General features: G+C 44.7%; 1 protein-coding gene across 1 annotated transcript in view; it reads right to left on the minus strand.

The window, feature by feature from the left end:
• The window catches only part of slc24a3 (solute carrier family 24 member 3), a 36,490-nt gene that overhangs the window by 3,114 nt on the left and 13,660 nt on the right, over positions 1-19,716 (minus strand). Inside the window, exons 3-12 of the mRNA XM_079278684.1 lie at positions 12,210-12,286; positions 8,280-8,354; positions 7,348-7,432; positions 5,987-6,090; positions 4,728-4,802; positions 4,035-4,060; positions 3,859-3,912; positions 3,622-3,755; positions 1,809-1,969; positions 92-362 (exon numbers count right to left, since the gene is read on the minus strand). Coding sequence (XP_079134810.1) covers positions 92-362; positions 1,809-1,969; positions 3,622-3,755; positions 3,859-3,912; positions 4,035-4,060; positions 4,728-4,802; positions 5,987-6,090; positions 7,348-7,432; positions 8,280-8,354; positions 12,210-12,286 — 1,062 coding nt within the window. The remainder of the gene's footprint in view (positions 1-91; positions 363-1,808; positions 1,970-3,621; positions 3,756-3,858; positions 3,913-4,034; positions 4,061-4,727; positions 4,803-5,986; positions 6,091-7,347; positions 7,433-8,279; positions 8,355-12,209; positions 12,287-19,716) is intronic.

A 19,716-nucleotide genomic window follows, 5' to 3' on the forward strand; every position in this document is an offset into this window, starting at 1 on the left:
CGGGGACAAAGACATGGTGATGGGCTCAGCTCTACACACAACCACTTATTGTCAGGGATCATTTCATTTCAAAATGTGCTCTGTGCTGTACCTGGGACTTTGAAAGGCACCAGGGGGCCGTGATCGTCATCCTCTCCCTCTCCATCCTCGTCGTTCTCGTTGTTCTCATTATCCTCATTTTCGTTCTCCGTCTCGTTCCCAGACTCCAGCCGCTGAAGTCTATACCTCCCGTTCAGACCCTGCTCAGCTCCACCCATCCCGTTCTCTAAGCCCCGCCTCCCCTGACCCTTGGCGGCGGAGTCAGGGTCGCCGTTAGTGATGCGGTTGACTCGAGTCTCAGTGGTGTTGACCAGTCTTTGTCTCTGGGAGTGATTATAGAATATCAGTACAGACAGCATTAGAGGGACAGTGCTATGAATCACTCTAGATAATAATGATAATAATAATAACTTTATTCATATGGAACCTTTAAAAACAGAGTTTACAAAGTGCTTTGACAGACAAAGCAGCAAAAGTGAGGCAATAAAACAACAGAAGGCCCAACAAAGCACGACAACTAAGGTAAGAGTTAAACCGGATAAAACAGTACAGTAGATGAAACGGAAAAAAACAGTCCACAACATAAAAATATACGAAGAAATTAATAAAATAAAATAATTGAATAAGATCAACAAATAAAAATAAAACAGTAAAGCAACGACATCACATCAGAGCCAGTCTGTAAACATGTTTTTAAGAAGTGATTTAAAAGCGATTACTGATTCTGAGAGCCTTATCTCCTCGTTCCAAAGCCGAGGGGTCCTGATGGCAAAGGCACGGTCACCTTTAGTTTTCAGTTTTCACCTTTAGTTGGAACAGACAGAAGGGCCCCACCCGAGGATCTAAGGCTGAAGGCTGGCTTAAAGGGGGTCAACATTTCCTCTATATACTGTATGTTGGGGTCAGACCCATACGTGCTTTAAAAGTGATCAGTGAAATCTTCAAATCAATTCTAAAGTGAACAAGGAGCCAGTGTAGATAGTATGTCTGCTGCTCTCCACTGTAATGCTTCTAGATTGCACTCAGCCTGTGCTACATGGTGAATACACGTTATTTCTATAGCACCTTAACATTTGGAGAAACTCGACATGAAATCATGACCCGGTTACTCAAGATAATCCACAGACCTTGTTGTTAGATGTAGGAACTATTTCCTTTCTATTGAACTACACTCTGCTAAATGTATCAAAGTGCAGAAGGACACTCGATGCTGCTAGCTCACCTAGCGCCACCGAGCTAGCTAATGCTACAGCTCAGCCGAGGACGCCATTACAGTACAACATGTGGCTCTGTCACGAGCACATTAGAGTACGGCAGACATCTCTACACTGCACTACACTGATTCAAAGCTCTGAACTGGTCCCTTTAAGCTAGGACCACAATACTTGCATTAAGACATGTTGCATTGCTGCAGTGTAGCATGAATGCTATTGTGTGAGTCCCAGTTAACTACTCAAGTTTGTTTTCATTCATTTATATCCTAGAAATCAGAAGAGAAATCCTCTTCTATTTGTCTGAAGCTGAAGTTGATATTCTTTTCTCTTCTTTCAGTCAGTTTGGTTTGGATTAACATCCAGACTGTAGTCTGCTGCACACAGATGTCTGAGAGGAAATCACAATTCGTTCCACTCCCACTCCTGTTGAACCCAGACAGGAATATTTAGACTCTGGGATTCTTTTAAAGTAACGTCAGTTGACCGATCAGCTTGTGTTGAGGGTAGCTTTGCTGCCCTTTAACTCTTCCCAGAGTGTGTGTGGTGGAGATGTACCTCGTTGATAAGCATGCGAGAGGCCATGGTGAGGCGGGTTCTGGGGGAGAAATGATTGGTGATCATGATCCTCATGCCGGCCTCGGAGAAGGACAGCTGGTGGGGGTACGCATACAGCAGCTCGTCCACCATCAGCACAGACGGCTTACAGTGGAAGGTAGCTGGAGAGAAATCACACGCACACACACACACACACACACACACACGATAAACTGACTGCAGAGCTGATTGTTTACTTCTTAATCCAGCATAATTAGACATCAGCCAAAAAATAAACGAGATAGCAATTTCTTTTTAAAGATATTGTCTGATTATTAAAAGAAGATTTTGCACCGTCTTCTCTAAACGTATTAGTGGGTGGGCCTGTGTACTGCTTTGATTGACAGCTGGGGCTGCTGAATCCAGCTCACAAGCTAATTAGCATCTGAAGTGACAGATCATGCAGGCAGGTTTTTCAGCTGGACCGGCCCAGTAGCTATCCCGCCTACAGAAGATGTCTCCTAACAGACTGGAGCACAGGAGCGTCTCATATAACCCTGACCCTCATGCAGAACCAGCCCGCAACTTCAGTTCATCCAGAGTTCCACGTTTGATGTGACATCAGCTTTTAATGAAATATAAAAGATCCAGCGTCACTGTGAGCTCCACCCTGTCTCCAATACCAGGACCTTATTACTGCGTATCAATACATAACACAACAACAGCGATACTGATATGGGCCATTCAGTAAATGTATATGTCTATTATATTTGTATTAGTAAAGCAATGTTTAAGTCAAGGATGTTGCCCTACACATACCATAATGATATCACAGTGAGGCATACAGCTTATTCATTAATCACTGGTATATAATCCGTACTCGGAATCCGCCGACACCCAAAGCCCATCGACATCAGGACGGAAAACTTCGGATAGATGCATCCCTAAGCAACAGTAGGCTCATGTGATCATTTCCCCCCAAAGCCATAGACCATCTGCCAACCGTGATCATATCCTACAAAAGTCCTGTCAGAGAGGCCAGCACGAAGACAGAAACGTAAGAGGTTATCTCTGCAAAGATCCGAAGAGCCAATAGTCCCGGTCCCTGCTGGTTTCTGTGGGACGCTGCCCATCCCGACTCATCCGGCCTCGTCTCTGGGGCAGTGCTCGGAAAAATCAAATGCAGAACAAGCTGACGGAGCAAGCTCCGCTGAAGCAAGTCGGAGGCTAGAAGGATGAGCACAGGCCTGAGCCAGCATCTTGTGCTGCTCTCCTCTGATGCTATACTTTAGCTTTGAGGCCAGAGACACAGAAAATACAAACACGAGAGCAATCAGTGCAAGTGCTGGGTGGCAAAAACAGTCCGTCCTTTGACAGTGGAGGACCTATTGGATTTTCCTGATCCTTCTAGTGGCCAAACAGACTGATGCAGACCGTAAATAAAAACATGGCGTAGCCAAAGGCATCTCTGGTAGGGAATCACGAGGAGGATTTACAGGCAGACACATCCATCTGCACGGTTAGCAGAACCACATGCAGGTGAATCCTCATGGCTCCGGTGTTACTGAGGGGCAGGTGGTCATTTTACTCAAGTGAATTTTGACTCATCTACACACTCTCAGAGCGAGACTCAGAGTTAGTTTAGGAGACACCGGCTCGGCAGCACGCTGAGGATCTATGCTGTCAATCATCCTTGGACAAGCAGACAGAACACAGTCCACTAAGTCATCCTTACTGTCGTATCCCGGAGCTGAACACAAATAGATGCCTTTATAGTTCTGTAAATGTCAGAGCGCGGAGAGGATCGGCTCAGAAGCAGAGCAGATGGGGCTACCTTTCGTGAGCAGGACTGCAGTAGCGTCACACGTGATGCTATCCTCCAGATCAGTGCTGCCTGTCAGCCCGTTGGACAGATTCACAGAGCTCCTGTTTCGACGGTCAAAGTAGCGATGCGCCCTGCCGTTGAACCTGGCAATGACAAACGATGAAGACGAGGCCACAACTTTTAACAAGCTAAAGGCAACTAATCAGTCAACTGAAGGCCTCAGCCGTTCCTGATGATGACACTCACTTCATGATGAGGATGTAGACTGCATACATGAGAATCAGGACAAGAGACTCCCACCTGCACACAGACACAAGGTCAGCAACATGTTTGGTCATTCACCATGTGTGTGTATATATATACACACACACACACACACACACACACACACAAACAGGGAGAGAGATAATATGATTACTCACCAGCACACCTTCTCATCGTAGATGAACTAAAGAGGCAAGAGGACACAAAAGGACATTAGGTGGAGGCAGTGAAGCATCTACTCCACCAGAGGACGTGACCGATACAGAGCTCAGACGGACGGGATTCATTGGGTTTTATTTTATTTTGCTCTGTGACATCCTGAAGTCATGGATCACACTGTGACTCACTGCCACAGATCACCATGGTGACATATGAAGGAACACAGAAGCCAATCAGATTTGACAAAAAGAAAGCTGCATTTTACTCGAGTAAAAGTACCAAAGTATTGTCAGCAGAATACACATGAAGTGTCAAATGTAAATGTTTTCGTTTTGCAAAGTGACCCATGTCATTATATGTGTGACATTGTCTTTGTGAGTTACACTGTGGGACACCATGTGGTGTTTCTGTAGTTTGCGCACTGAGCTCATTGAGTGGACGTGATTTGTCTCTTGTCTTGTGTGAACAGATGCATCCTGAAAAACCACACACAGCTTCATTCTCATGATTCTCCACACAGACTACGTTTATACAAGCAGACACACTCTGCACACAAGTCCACATTAACAGTTGATGAAAGGCATGCTGGGTATTCAAACCATAAACAGGCCTTTAATGCTTCATCGTAAGTATTTCTGCAGTCGGCACAATCTGAATCCTGTTCTGTTGCGTGTGAGTATCTAAGCTCTTACCACAATGAGGGCCGTGATAGAAAAGGTGTAAAAGGTAGAATCTCGGAGTAGAGCCCAGTGAGAGAGCTTCACTGCCTGCAAGGAAAAAAGAGATACGAATATATATATACAGTATATGCAGCTTTAATTCAAACACTTTACTAGCAACACTTATCCTCGCTGGAGTTCATGCAGCTCTGTGACACAGAAACGCCTCTGATATCATTACCATGCTGATGTAAACACAGGAATCACAAGTTACCATCCTACAAAGACACAATACAGGAGCCCACGGCGCAGTGACTCACGCTGTAACACTCTCCCACACAGAGCTCACACGTAAGTGGAGGGTCAGAGGTCACATCTTCAATGAGCCACTCCCAGCTGTGGAATGGTTTGCCGCTGCGAGGCGGAGCAACGTTTAGAGCATAACAGAGATTTGAAAATGTTTGCTTGTACTCTGTTTCCCTGAATCATCCTGCTTTGTAGAGGGAACCTGCTACGATCAGCCAGCTAATGGTAACAAACATAGGTGAGGCCCCGTTCCGCCTCTCATTATCTCCCTGTGATTACGTAATGCACCGTGCAACACTGTTTGAGGTCCAGTGCGTACACTCTACGGAGCAGAGAGCTTATCCTTGCACTCCGATCATTTCCATGTCCCCGGCATGTCCGATAGCATCAGAGAGAGGCTGCACTGCGTTACGTTATCTCTGTATCTCGCGCAACACACAGCGTTGAGGATGCAAAGCATGAAAAAAAGATGCAAACGACAGACGGATGGGATATTGTTCACGTGGCTGGTCAAGCCCGTCGAGCACATGGCGGAATACAAGAAGAGATCATCAAATGAAAAGTTTCCAATGAGTATTCAGCACGTTTTAATCCTAAGATTTGTTCTTTGAGAAAGTCACATGAAATATAAGACAAATCTGACTCACGCTCATGAAAACATGACACAAGCAAAAGGTTGAAAACAGCATGAAATATATGAATAAAATCTACATTATGGGGTTTACACATGAAGCAGATTTCCTCTGAAGATGTATTTTGGTGCAGTCGGGCTCATGGACTCATACATGTATAAATCAACACTGAGTGTGCGTGAGTGTGTCCGGCTTCCTTCTGCAGAAACATATACACGAGTACTTTCTCCCACTTTGTGTGTATGTGTCTGAATATTTAAAGGTGACATTAGACTGTTGGTTGCTCTGTGTGAAATGCCACCAGGTCAGTGTGAGGATCAGCTGCTGCAGTGTGCCGCTGCGGTGACATCATACCTGGCCGGCGAAGAAGCCACACACACCGATGATGCAGAGGATGTTGAAGACAGCTGAACCCACGATGGTCCCAACACCCACGTCACCTTTGGTTATGAACACCCCTGAGGAGAGAATGAGCCAGCATGCACACGCACACGCACACACACACACACACGCAGCATCAGGACTCCATAGAGAGCACACATGATGTGTTGTACACTACTTGACATTTCCAGTTGCAGTGCTGACAAACAGATGTCACGTGTAGGAATGCCATGTTGGTCATGGAGCTCTCTCTCCCTCTCCTCTTCTCTCCCTTGATGCAACATTGTTGCTTACACACACATCCAGAACTGTTTCATAAAATACAACAGTGTAAACAGTGTCAAATACAAGCTGGCAGTAAATTGGTTGAAATTCTGAATATTTGGTAGAGACTGAGGTTCTAAGATTACAAATGGTTTGCCACAATGTTTAATTTCAGGCCCATTGTTGTTTGTATATATTTGTGATGTGTGCATCAGTAGACAACAGCAAAGCACATTTTTATGCAGATGATACCATTCTTTATGCAAATGCTGCATCTGTGGAGCAAGATGTGTCACATCTTCAATGTGCATCTGACTGTGTGCAGAATTCCATCAAATTGGTTCTAAATGACTCACATACATGCTATTTACAAGGTCAAGGAAGTATTGAACGTGTCACAGATTACTAATATCTGGGCTAGATGAGGAGCTCTCAATCAAAACACATGTGCTTGAGCTCACAAAGAAGTCCTAGATTCGGGTGGTATAATGTATTTGCACTACACTGACACTACTCGACACCATCAACCACAGCTCTCTACGTTTTAGAGCTCACTGCTGTGAACTACAGCACAATGTGGAATGGACACTGCCTACCTATAGGGCATTGCCAGGCAAGTTAGCACTCTTCCTCACTTCTCTTTTAAAATTCAAATCCATTTGTCATCACACACACTCACAGGAATGTGAATCCCTCCTCAGATCAATAATGAGGTTGGTAAAATAGTTTTTTGTTTTTTCATATTAGAAGAGATATCGAAATTAGACGTATGTGTTGATCGCTTTAAGTGAATCTCAACATGTTATTTTTTGTATTGTTGTTATTGTTGTATATTCTTCTGGTCTGTATGAATGTGATTTCTGCTGTAAAAGAGATTTCCTGAACAAACAATGGATGGTGAAGGACATCAGAGCAACCTTTTTAAAGAGAGGCTCAGTGGTTAATGTGATTCTGGTGGGATTCAGTATCCCTAAAACCATGTAAAAGACATGCATGCTACCTCCCTGATGCAGCGCCAGTGTTGTTGCATGTGTTTCAGTTAGAACGGAGGAGGTCACTGTGGTGAATACCTATGATGGATGTGAAGAGCTCAGGAGCCGAGCTGCCAGCGGCCATGAAGGTAGCACCTGCTACGTCCTCGCTGAGTTGGAGACGCTGCAAGAGACAAATAAAACAACAACCTGGTATTTTAACATGAAACAACAGCTGCGATTAGAAATGCCTAACCTCTAACCTCTAACCTCTAACCCTGAGCCTTTGGCCGATCATACTGATCTACTGAAGCTTGCGTATGTCCCACTGTGTCAGCACACTGTGAACCTGGGATTTCATCATTCAATGTCAAAACCTGACGGTGAGTCAGTCGGGAAGAAGGAAACTGGATTTGTCCATTAAAACATATTTCTATTTTTTTTCAACTTGGGGAGCCAGCAACACCTTGTTTATGAAGACATAAACATGAATACATTTAGATACACAACATACATATCAACAGTTAAGTATTCAGTTACTTGAAGAATGCCTGGGAGAAAAGAAGAGAACGGTGATAAAAGTACATGTATGTTTTGTGACTGATGTCATGTGTCTGTATTTTCTCATGTTTGACACATAGCGGTATATTATCGTCATTACTCGCACTCACACGGCCCTGATGAAGTAGATTAGCTGAGTTCTGGACTGTCGATCTATTGAAGGGATAGTTGTGATGTTGTGAGCTTTGGAAATATATCGATATATAAATATACTTTACACTTAAACTGATATTGATTCTTTGTGGTGTCTAAAATACGTCCACAGCAGAACATGTTCCATCTGCTGTAGTGAAACACTGACCATGAAGAATCTCAACCCAGCACACTTCAACACATCACTACTTTCCCTTTATCAAATAGTAACTACAAACTTTTTAGTGGCTTATTCAGTCTTTAATATTTAATGTTATGAATACATATTTAAGATTTGAAATCAAGTGTATAGGACCTTTAAAACCTCACATTCATACCTCACACAACTTGTCCAGCGAGGGGACGAAGTAGTCATCACAGACGAGGGCCAGGGCACAGAACATGTAGATGGTCTGTAGAGAGAGAGAGATATTACAGGGATCTGTGAAGCATGACCATGTGGCCTGCTGTCATTTAAACATATGATATGATAAATCCACCCGTACAGAATATAAGTACATTGATATTTGTAATTGGGCAAGAACAAGTGATGCTGGTTACCACCTCCCATGTCTTATGTTGCTGTTTAGTCTCATCTGAATGAATGTCTGTGTACTCTGGATGAAAGCTCTAACTACTACATTAAAGTTCGATGTCAATTACCATGAAACATGAAGACAGGGATTCAAGTTATTAAAAGCTAAAGATACAAAGATCTGATCCCATGCAAATGCAATCAGACATATAAAGACATCATGAATAACATAACTGTGAGACCACACTATTTACATTTTTAAATAGCAAAGTTAGTTTTCGCATTTAAACATGCTGGCATTACAAAAGGATGATGATGGCTTTTTCTTGTTGCGCGACTGAAATAAACTGCAAAAAGCAACATGACTTGTTACCTGGAATGGGACCAAGTGAAAGAACATGTGACACAAAATGATATTATAAATCCATATCGCTTTCTTTTTCATTTTATACAACCAATGGAAGCGTTCAGGTGAAGATTTAGTTTTCCCTTTATACATATATCTGAATGTTGGAGCCTACCAGCAATGGGTTTGTTGGTGTTTAAAGGGACAGTAGTAATGTGTTGAAGTGTGGTTGTATGAGGGTCTTCTCCAAAGTGTTTTACTACACTAGATGGAGTTTGTAGGAACAGACAGGAGTACCAGCACAGGAGCAAATCGATGTACTACTGCGGACATATTTTAGACACCTAATAGAATGAATATGGACGCTATATTTAGAATATTGTCACCTTGCTGTCAGACAGCCCTTTGTGACAGGGAACTGAAGCCCTTATATCTACTTTGGTGTTTTAGGGAGTTGGTTCAGGTCACACACACTAACACAAACTAACTAACCGATGGAGGCAGCAGTAGGCCAGCAGCTCCTGTGTTCTGTGAGGTGAAATTACTGTTTTTGTCAAAGGAGTCTGGTGGCTGCAGTATGTTGGCATTTTGGCTAAAACAGGTTTTGATGCTGCCGCCGTGCTCAGCAGTACATTGCTTTGCTCCGGAGCTGGTACTCCTGTCTGTTTCTCCAAACTCCATCTACTGTAGTATAACACTACGAGAAGAAGCTCTCACAACCACACTTCTAAACATCACTACTGTCCCTTTAAGAAGTTGTCTTGTGTTGCTTTACAGCTCTCGTTTGCAGCATGAACATTGGATTTGTATTTTTATGCATTTCCTGAAACTTCCAAAAAAGAAGTAATAAACAGTTTGGAAGTATAAATGAAGAGTAGAAAGCTGTAAATACTCTACTGAAAGATTTTTAATGTCTTCTTTCCCTGGTGTATTATGCAGAGAAGCAGAGACAGACTGGAGATGGAAGACAGACAGCGATGATCAAGAGACAAAGGCAGCAGGTAGTGACGACAGACTGACGAGGGAATGTGTGAACAAAGGAAATGCATGAATATCTTCACACTTTGTAATGATGAAGTCTTTCAAAGGAATGACACAGAGTCATTGTTCCTTTTTCCTCTTGAGTCACATCTTACTTTGCACCAGGAGCTTTTCTGTTTCCTGAGAGTGAGCTGAGCTGCACAAGAATGAGCCACACACTTTGTGGTGTGTGTGTGTGTGAAGAAGAACAGTGCCTTTTGTACAAGGTCATCACTCACTGAGATAAAGATTAGTTAATTCATGGAAAGCAAAAGGTCGAAGGTCCCAGGTAACCCTGATAACTGGCTTTGATCTTGATTCAGATTGGAGGTGGATGTGGAGTGAAATACGTGTGCAACATATATGTAAATGAGTGTGCATGTTTAATGTTGCATGCAGACACCGAAGGCCTTAAATCTGGAGTTGTGGTTTTTGAGAGCAGAACTTTTCTTAGAAGTGATGATGCCAGCTGAGTTGGAGGGGCTCGGCAGTACAGCTGTCAAAGAAACAACAGCTGGAATATTAAAATTCAGCTGGAACCCAAATTGTTATTATTCACTTTTCTGTCTTCAAGCTAAATCAAATAGCAGTGTTGGGACTTCACTATGAGAGAGACACCTACATGTAAAAAATAAAAGGCTAAGCTGGTTTAAGTGCAACAAACTAATACAATACAATAAGTGCTGAGTGGAAGGCTCAGGGTAGTACTTCTTGAAGAGGTGAGTTTTCAGCCTGCGCCGAAAGATGGGCAGCGACTCTGCTGTCCAGAACACATAGTATAAGTATTATTATCAGACTAGACAGCATCAAGGCCGATCTTCAGATTGCATATTTTTACTGACTATAGGCTGATCGCGATTGTCAGAAAAACTTTTTTCCACACTGAGATGCTCCCTCACTGCTGATTTAAGGCCCTTTTTGGAAGATATAAGGCTGGAGTGTTGGTTCCCTCTGAAATGTTTGGTGAGTAGCACGACTCTCTCAAACACACAAAACAAACCAGCGCGCACACACGTGTTACGTGACTAGACCTGGAATCAGGACACCATAGATATTGTAGCTTCTTTAATTGTCACGGTTATGAAACTGAGACTGAATAATTCAAATAGGGATGTCGGGATTACATAATAGTTTGTACAATAAAAGATTGTGTATCAATACATTATTAACAAGCAAGGTCGAGGAGACTGCTCTCATTTAGCCTTTGCTCTGGCTCACTTCCTACAACGTTCCAAACCTTGTTGAGGTCGTATCTATACGTGGATATATTCATGTCACACATGTGGACGATGGCCCATTCTCATTTTAAAAATGTAGACGCTGTTCTCTCCACAAAGCCAAGTACAGCAACACCTGCTGTTAAATGACACAGAGTACATTACTTTAAAGGTTAGACATCCTAGGAAAATTGTTTGTGATGCTGTACTGTACTTTGGGGTTTTTGTTATTAAGCATTAAGCATCCCAGAAAAGGTTACTTTCATTTGCCCCTCTGCTGCTGGAAAAGGCTAACTCAGAGGGTGGCCGCGCTGTAAGCAGTGACATTGCCTATAATGTCAGAAATATCGTGGCAACCCGGTCCATTCTGTAGTTCCTAGTGCTCTGTTAATGCACAGCTATGTTCCCCTGAGACGCCGCGCTGCTGGATGAGCTTTCACTACGGTCTGCCCTCCAGAGACCGTCAGCACTGCACAACATGGGTCATCGTGTACTGGAACATTCTGCCTGTAAGAGGGGCGGCAGAGGGGCTTATTGACCAAATTAAAACCAAATTAAAGAACAAATCAACAATCAATCACAATGATCAATATGTTCAGAAGTTCACCTCCAGCTCTCCACCAGCACCCACTGAGCATAAAATGCTCCCAGTAGTCCATCTGTCCCTGAAGGCCTGTATATTGTTCAGCGTCTGATAGTAGGCGTGTTCCACCCTGAGTCAGGCTTTCAACAGTCCCTCCAGAACTTTCACCGGATCCCTACTACCGGCACTCCAAGCCCGATTCAGTAATTTCCCAAAACAGCAGGGCACTGTAATTTTGAGCAAATGTTACTCAAACAGCAGTAAATAAGTGCATTAGGTGAGGACTATTTTCAGCAGTGTGTTAATCCACATTTGATACTTTAGTATCAGCAGGATGGTGTATTTTTGTCTGGGTACAGACCTGGAATATGTCCACTCCAGTTTAAGTCCACTGATTCGTCAGCCATCGGGACATGAAACAGCGGTTTCACAATTAAAAAGTAATCGACGAATAAGTGCAGCAGGGGGACTAATGATTAGCCAATCAGAGCCAGGGGCGGGACTAATGCCATTGTCAAGCCGCCGTCAAGTCAATTGCGGAGCTGAATACTTAAGAGGTAAACTTACACACAGGACATGTAGGGCCACGGCTCCTTCTGTTCTCTCTTTGTTGGTGAACAGGTCGGTGGGGAACTCGTGCAGAGCTGGAAGAGACAGACACACATTGTAGGGTTAGAACAGGGTGTGTGTGTATACATATGTGTGTGTTTCTGCAGAGTGTGAACTTGCCCAAATGTGTGTGACAGTTTGACTGTGCCCCGATTGTGTGTGAGCAGGAAGAGGAGACCAGGGACATGGAAAAAGGGAGCACAGGAGGAGAAAGCGAGGACAAAGTGAGAGAGAGCACTGCAGAAATAGAGCGAGGGATATTCAGGGTAAGATGGAGAGGGTGGTGTGAGGTGCAAACCCCACTTCTCTGCATGGGAATCCAGAGAGTGAGACTCAGGGACACGTTGGCACGCAGAGAGAGTGTGAGGGAAAACGGAGAGAAAGATGTGAAATGACGGAGCTTGGTTTAAAATGTTATTCTCCCCCCCCTCCATGACTCCCTCCTCGACTGTGGACCAACTGACCAACGCTGTCTCTCCAGCCGTGCCCCCCGAGGATGGCCACAGCGTGACAGGAGACAAGGAAACACAAGGTCTGACTCATCTTACAGAGAGCAGGATGTCTTCTGCATCCCTCAGGCCCACTCAGGAGACAGGGAGGCGACCCAGAAGGGAATGAACAAACCAAGTTAGTAGTTTATCATTCCACCTACCTTTGGTCTTATTTCAGCCTAACCTCCCTCGCGAAATGAGAGCAGAAAGAATAGTTCACTCCCACTGTTCTCTCCCACTCTCCCCCGTTTTGTACTACGTCGACCTATTTGCATCTCCAGCACCTTCGCTGTGTTCGAGCGGCTGCAGTCCTCCTCTGCACTGTGTTCCACTGCTAGAACTTCTTCAGCCTGTAGCACGAGGCAGAGACGCCTGTAAAAAGACGCAGAGGGGCCGAAGCAGCGGAGCAGACGGCCATCTCACAGCCACAGCTGGATGTGTCGAATGTCTGCTGTATTTAACATAGAGACACAACAAGCAGCTCTCGTGACAGGAATCGGGGCTTAATGTGGACAAACACTCCTCAGTAATGAGCATCAAAGCTTGTGCGTGGCATTTTTCAGCTCTTTTCTTGTCTGAAGCAGAAATGAGAACAAAAATAAAACACTGGGTGGGCCCATTCCTCCTTCACAGACAGACTCAAAGTTGGACACACACACACACCTTTGTATTGGCTGCCAAGTAATAATGCAGGAAGTAGTCAGTGTCATAGTCACACAGTTCTCTGAGGTTCCTGTATGACCGGGTTACACATGTATGCAGCTTTTCACAGAGGTTCCTAGTTTAAACAAGCTGGACTGAGATTGTATTAACGCCAGTGGGGCCACACACTTGAACACATACATCAACACACTCTTACTCTCCTTTAATCCTTCCACCATGTAGGGACAGTTGACTGAGCACACTCTATTCCACACGGTTCACTCGTGGAAGCTGCTCGTCCATGGTCCCCTGCTGAATCCTGAGTGAGGTTTGAGCAGCTCACACACTGTGTACCCGACACTCTGGTGACAGAAAATGGCGGCGGGCACATCTATTGGATCTACTGGAGCCGATCCCAGCTGACATTGGTGACTTATACTCACACTCACATCGACAATTTAGAGTCAACCAACATAAGCTACATGTATTTGGACTGTGGGAAGAAGTCGGAGAACCCGGACACGGGGCCCCTCTTGTTGTGAGGCGACAGTACTAGCCACTGGTGAATTTGAGGAGTGACTCATCCTCTTCAAACAGATGTTCATACCAGACACCCAGGCATAGGGAGGGCGCTTTCAGGTTCTACAAGACAATCCTGACTTGTCCTCTCTGAGCTGCCAGGAGGTATATGTAAAGGTCCAAACTACTCCACACATACTGGAGCTGATAACCACTCACAAGTATCCAGATTCAGGCCTTCACAGAGCAGAGACAGTAATGCTGATTCTGTCTTTTTTGAATAAGAATTGCTGGGGCACCGGCAGGACGCCGGCGATGCAGCTGCTAATTCCTGCCACCGTGAGACACCGCGTGCACGACTTCACATGTTATTTCATGGGTGGAGTGCGTGGCGCTGAAAATGATGCATTGCAATATTTTGTAGCACCTCCTGTGTCCAGTATGTGGTCCTAGAGAACACACACACGCACACACGCACACACACACACACACACACACACACACACACACACACACACACACACACACACACACACACACACACACACACACACACTAATTTCACATCATGTCGCTGTACATCATGTGTAGATCACAACATGTACATCTTATGTGATGATCTCTGCCACATGAGGTTGACTTCCTGTGCTCAGGAGGTGGTGCTATGACTATGACTCAATATGGGCTTGTAAATTTGAGATGCTTCCGTTGAATCTCTTGGAGGAGTTTGAAAAGTTCCATACCTGTAAAGAGCCTAAAATGGCTATTGTGATATGACCGATGACATCATCATTCAAGGTATCAACTATTCCTTGACAATTAAGCGTTGCATTAATTGAGGGTTGTACCAACAAAATGTGACAGGAATCCAATAAACCCTCTGGGAGGAGTTTGAAAAATCTGCATAAAATACTTCCAACATCAAACATCATTTTGTGCTTTGACCCTGAAAACGTTACTGAATGGGAAACTATCATCAAGCACTGTAAAAACATGATTACAATTGTCATATATAAACAAGTAAAAAGATGAAATCCGACCTCTGCACTTAACCCATCCTCATCGTCAGCATCAGGACCAGTGGGCTGCTGTAAAGCTCAAGGGCACTTAGACATGTGGACAGTAGGAGCCAGAGATCGAACCGCTCTGTCCCCTGAGCCACAGACTAATGTAGGTATCAATCTGATACATAGAAGATCACAATGCCCTTTCAGGATTTCAAAGTCTGTCAAAGTTCATTTACAATTTGTCTGCAGAGCAGAGAAACAGTGCACGGCACGCTCAGTTGTGCGTACTCACATCCGTCCACTTTGATTGCTTTCATCGATATCAGAACTCCAGCCCGGGTGCCTGTAAAGTCTCTATCTGAACACAAAGTCCATGGCAACACTAGTGAGTGTCTCATTGAGGCGCAGTGTGTTTAAGTGGCAGAGAGGTGGGCAAAAACAATAGACCGCCAGCCTTAACCTGGAAGAGTGGCCGTCATCACCGGGATGCGGTTGATGCAGTGCATCATGCATGCTGTTTGGGGGTTGGGGGAAACAAAGCACACATGTGCCTTGATGTATGATGGGATCCATTTCAGTGTGATGGGGGCCAGTTAAGAGAGGAGGGCTGAGGGGGAAACTTCCAGAGTGAAACCTGAACCTGAACTGACAGCTCAGCAATAAGAAAGGAAGGAATAGGAAGAAAGAGAGAAAGCTAAGTGGTTGGTCTGGTAATTAGCACAGTTTTAAGTAAAGTTCACTGGGATGAACCCATACCAGCTGCTGATGGTGCTCTGGCCCCAACTACCCCTGCTGGCTGTAGTACTGTACACACACACATAAGGCTAGAGAGTTTTCCTCTCTCCCTCCTCTTCATCACTGCACAATCAGTAACAGCCAATGTATCAATCAGCAATCAGGCTTCAGCTTGATGGGGGACACATTCTGCCTCAGTCTGCTTCATTCTCCTGTTGGTAGCTGACCACCCGCCCTGCTCGCCCACCTTACCTGCTCCTTCCCATGCCCGTCTAATTTACCAGGCAGATTTGGAAGCCACTGAGGGCTCTGAATGGAGATGGAGCAGGACTTCTGTTCGGCTTGTTTTTGTCCTGCTGGAGCTCTGAGCCACACCTTTGCTTTTCCTTGAGGCTTCACCACGACAACCGCTGTGAAAATCTCTTTTGCATCCTGTTCATCCTCCTCAAACTGGTTTAATATTTGTCTGTATAATGTCTGTCAGCAGCACGGTGTGCTAGATTAGGTGGAATATCTTTCATCTCACTGCTACACTTCATTCTTCTCACTAACAAAAGAGTTGAGTCATGTTACCTTCACCTTTATCACAGATGTCATCGTCAACAGATACAATAAGTGAGCTGGAACTGACAACGGCATCATGCTCAGCCTCGGATGCTGTGTTCCAAGATGGCGTCCCAATGGTCCCAGTGTTGGTTACTCACTGGGACCATACACTGAAGGCGTCTGCATTTGTCTCGTTTGTAACGATGTGATGGAATGAACGTTTGCGTGCTTGTTTTCTCTGATAAGGGATACGGCGTGTCTGGTGTCATCTCTTCCACTGTGTCATTGTAGAAGACACCCAATGTGGTCGCTGAAACTGAAAAACCCTTTTTCTTCTCTTCCCGCCTTGTTAGCATCCTCGACATTTTAGTGATGTTGACCCACGGGAGCACAGAACACTTTTCTGTGTGTAAACGTAGCAAAGCAGAAGAGATGGTCACACAAGTCGGGTCAGGAGCATGACACCAAAGTAATGACCCCCTCTGATCTGAACACGTACTGTATGTATGCTGACCATCGCTATGACTGGGGAGGCAGAGCCACCTTCACTGCAGAGAGACCATGAATGCTCCCGGGTTCAAACCAAAGAAACTTCTGTTTTGTCACGCAGGTGGTAAAAGACAGCAAGCTAACAGTCAGAGTTGGTGATGAATCTTCTGTCGGCTGGCTAGTCGTGAGGTTACAGATCCCCATGTCGTCTTATAGCGTAACACACACCCTGAACGAGTGTGTGGGTGTACTTATAGAGAGGGAAATGCACATCATGCATACAGTGGGTGTTCTAGCTGTTGGCCTGGAGCTCTCCCTTACTCATCTACTGTACTATTCCCAGTGGATACACCCTCTCGTCGTCTTTACCTCACGTGCCCTCACTCCCTCCATCTTTCACATTTATTTACAACCATCACAGAGATGCGGGGTGAGAAGGTGGAGTAATGCTGGAGAGTCTTCGGGGATTTCCTGCTGTCTCTGCTTTTTAAATATATAATGTAGAGGCAGGAAGCCCCCTTCACCAGTCTGCCCAGTCCTTCTGCCTTGCTCATCTCTGGCCATGAGAAGCAAGAAGGCTGAAACCGCTGACTGCTGCATATTTTAGTTTTACATGCAAAATAATCACAAGTAATATCCGGTTGCTCACTTCATATCCCGGCAAATGAGAGCAAAGCACAACGCAGGCCCACTCACTCGGTGTGATGTAGCTCTCTTCAGACCGCACTGACATGGGTGATGATGGATTCATTCAGGGGCAAATGTGTAGAAAAGGGACACAAAACAACTACAAAGAGACGAAAGACTACAAAGAGACACAAAACAAAGAGACACAAAAAGACTAATAAGAGACACAAAACGACCACAAAGACCCACAAAATGACTGAAAAGAGACACTAAATGACTATAAAGAGACCAAAGGTTGTGTGAGTGGTATCTTTTGCCCCAAAGCTACTATGAGGGATATATATATCTACATATATATGTAGATATATATATATACACATATATGTATATATCAGCATCAGTTACTATTACTTTAAGACTGTTCCTCATAGAAACACCTATAGCCTGGCGGCGGGGGCGACGCTGTCCATAGTCCTGAAATGGACAACACACACACACACGGTCAAATCACTTCACATGACGAGAACCGCTTCAAGTGAACTTTTAAAAACGTGTCCGTTGCTTGCAGGAGCTGAATAGATTTTGCCTGTTGCTGTAAGCATCCAATTAAGAAATAAAGTTGCAGCAGCACGACACCTGGTTGTGTCTAATTAAGAGAAGAAGGGGAAGAGAAAAGAGACAACGATTCAGGTAATGTATTTCACAACAAACAGGAAGAGTTCTGTTTATTTCCTAACTCTGCTCGCATGAAACCTCAAGGTTAGGCTAATTCTTCAGTATAGTAATGTATTATAATATAGCCTATAATAATATATGTACATATAATAATATATTCAGTATAATATATCGTAAAATAGCCTTTAATATTGTATGTAACATATATAAGAAAGTACATTATAATAATATAATTTCATCATATTATTTACAACACGATATTGAAAAGATAAAGTGGCCTTTGTAAAAGTTCAAAGTGCCACTCAAACTGGGGGGTCTATGACCAACGCTGGCTGAGCTGTTACAGTAGGCCTAATAAAGTTATTCAACAGTGGTCTTCCCTCAGCTGCAGAGCAGTTTTTGGAGGTCCAGGCCAAGTCTTTGTGGATGTGGAGGAGGAGAAGATAAATGAGGCGTCGCTCGGACATTGTTGAGTGAATGTTTTCGACTGACCGAGGCGGTTACGTTTTATGTGGGCACCGTCAAATACAGCCGGAGAAGATGGTGACTCGTCCCTGTGCTGCCAGCATGCCCGCAATTGTGGCCACCTTCGTTATCCGACTCATGGGTCTATCAGCGGAGCCGGGGGAGCATGCTAATGCTGTGAGGAGCACCTGGTCATTGCTCATGTCTGATCCTACATGGGTATTAGGACAGGCATACATTCCTATGAAGACTTGTGGACATCATAGTCGGATGAAACCCATCGTACAGACAAAGCCAGCTGTTCATGGCTGGCACAATCGCGAGTTCCCTCCACAGTGATCGCATCGTGTTTTGCCTTGCTTTTCATATTTGTTAGGAGAGTGGTGAGAGACTCCCGACACAGATACTCTTGTATTTGTTCATTGATTGTCTCGTGTGATGCCTATTTCAGAGTGTGTCTTTTCTCAGCTAGTTGGACTAGCTTTTTTAAGTTGCTCTCCTTGTCCGTATGCCTCCGCACCGCGAGCCTGTCGAGTTAGAAAGTTGCTCCATCATTCCATCCCTTCATTTCTCCTGCTGGTGTTTGACTGAAGTAAGCACTCTTTTTTAGGACACACGCTTTGTGAAAGTGACTTTTCAATGTCTGTGAAGGAGGCTTTACAGTCATTAATTCTGGACTTTACAAAGCCATAATCTCCACATTTGGAGAAAGTTGCAAGCTGCGTACTTCCCAGGTTTGCTGACTATGAGCTATGCAGATTTCCAAGTCTTTCTGTCCCGGCTTCAACCCGCCACACAGTCAGGGACAGCACCAGCTTGTTTCTTTTCATAGTCTGCCCTAGGGGACTCAGAGCTGCGTTGGTTCTCGGGTTGAAGGACTAAGATGACTGCTGATGATGTCACCTCTCCTCGGGGTGAGCCCGGGAGTGTTAGGTAACACAAGGCAAGGCCTCGTAAGCTCTGAAGAATGGGGGGGGGGGGGGGGGGGGGGGGGGACTTAGTGTGTGTGTGTTGTTGAAACAAGAGCAAAACACACACACAGTGAGAGAATGCAAGCGTGTGTGTTTGCATGAATGCAAAATTCTTCCCTACTCCCTTTTCACTGATGACATAATACTTTCAGGCCGTTGTCATGGAAACAGACAGGCACCGCTGGCTGGATATGGCATTGGGGGGTAAGATGATGATGCATTTGGAGATTTGGATGGCAGTCCCTCATTTGGAGTGCACTGTGTGTGTGTGTGTGTGTGTGTGTGTGTGTGTGTGTGT

Source organism: Melanostigma gelatinosum (assembly GCF_949748355.1).
Source record: "Melanostigma gelatinosum genome assembly, chromosome: 11".
Taxonomy (NCBI): Eukaryota; Metazoa; Chordata; class Actinopteri; order Perciformes; family Zoarcidae; genus Melanostigma; species Melanostigma gelatinosum.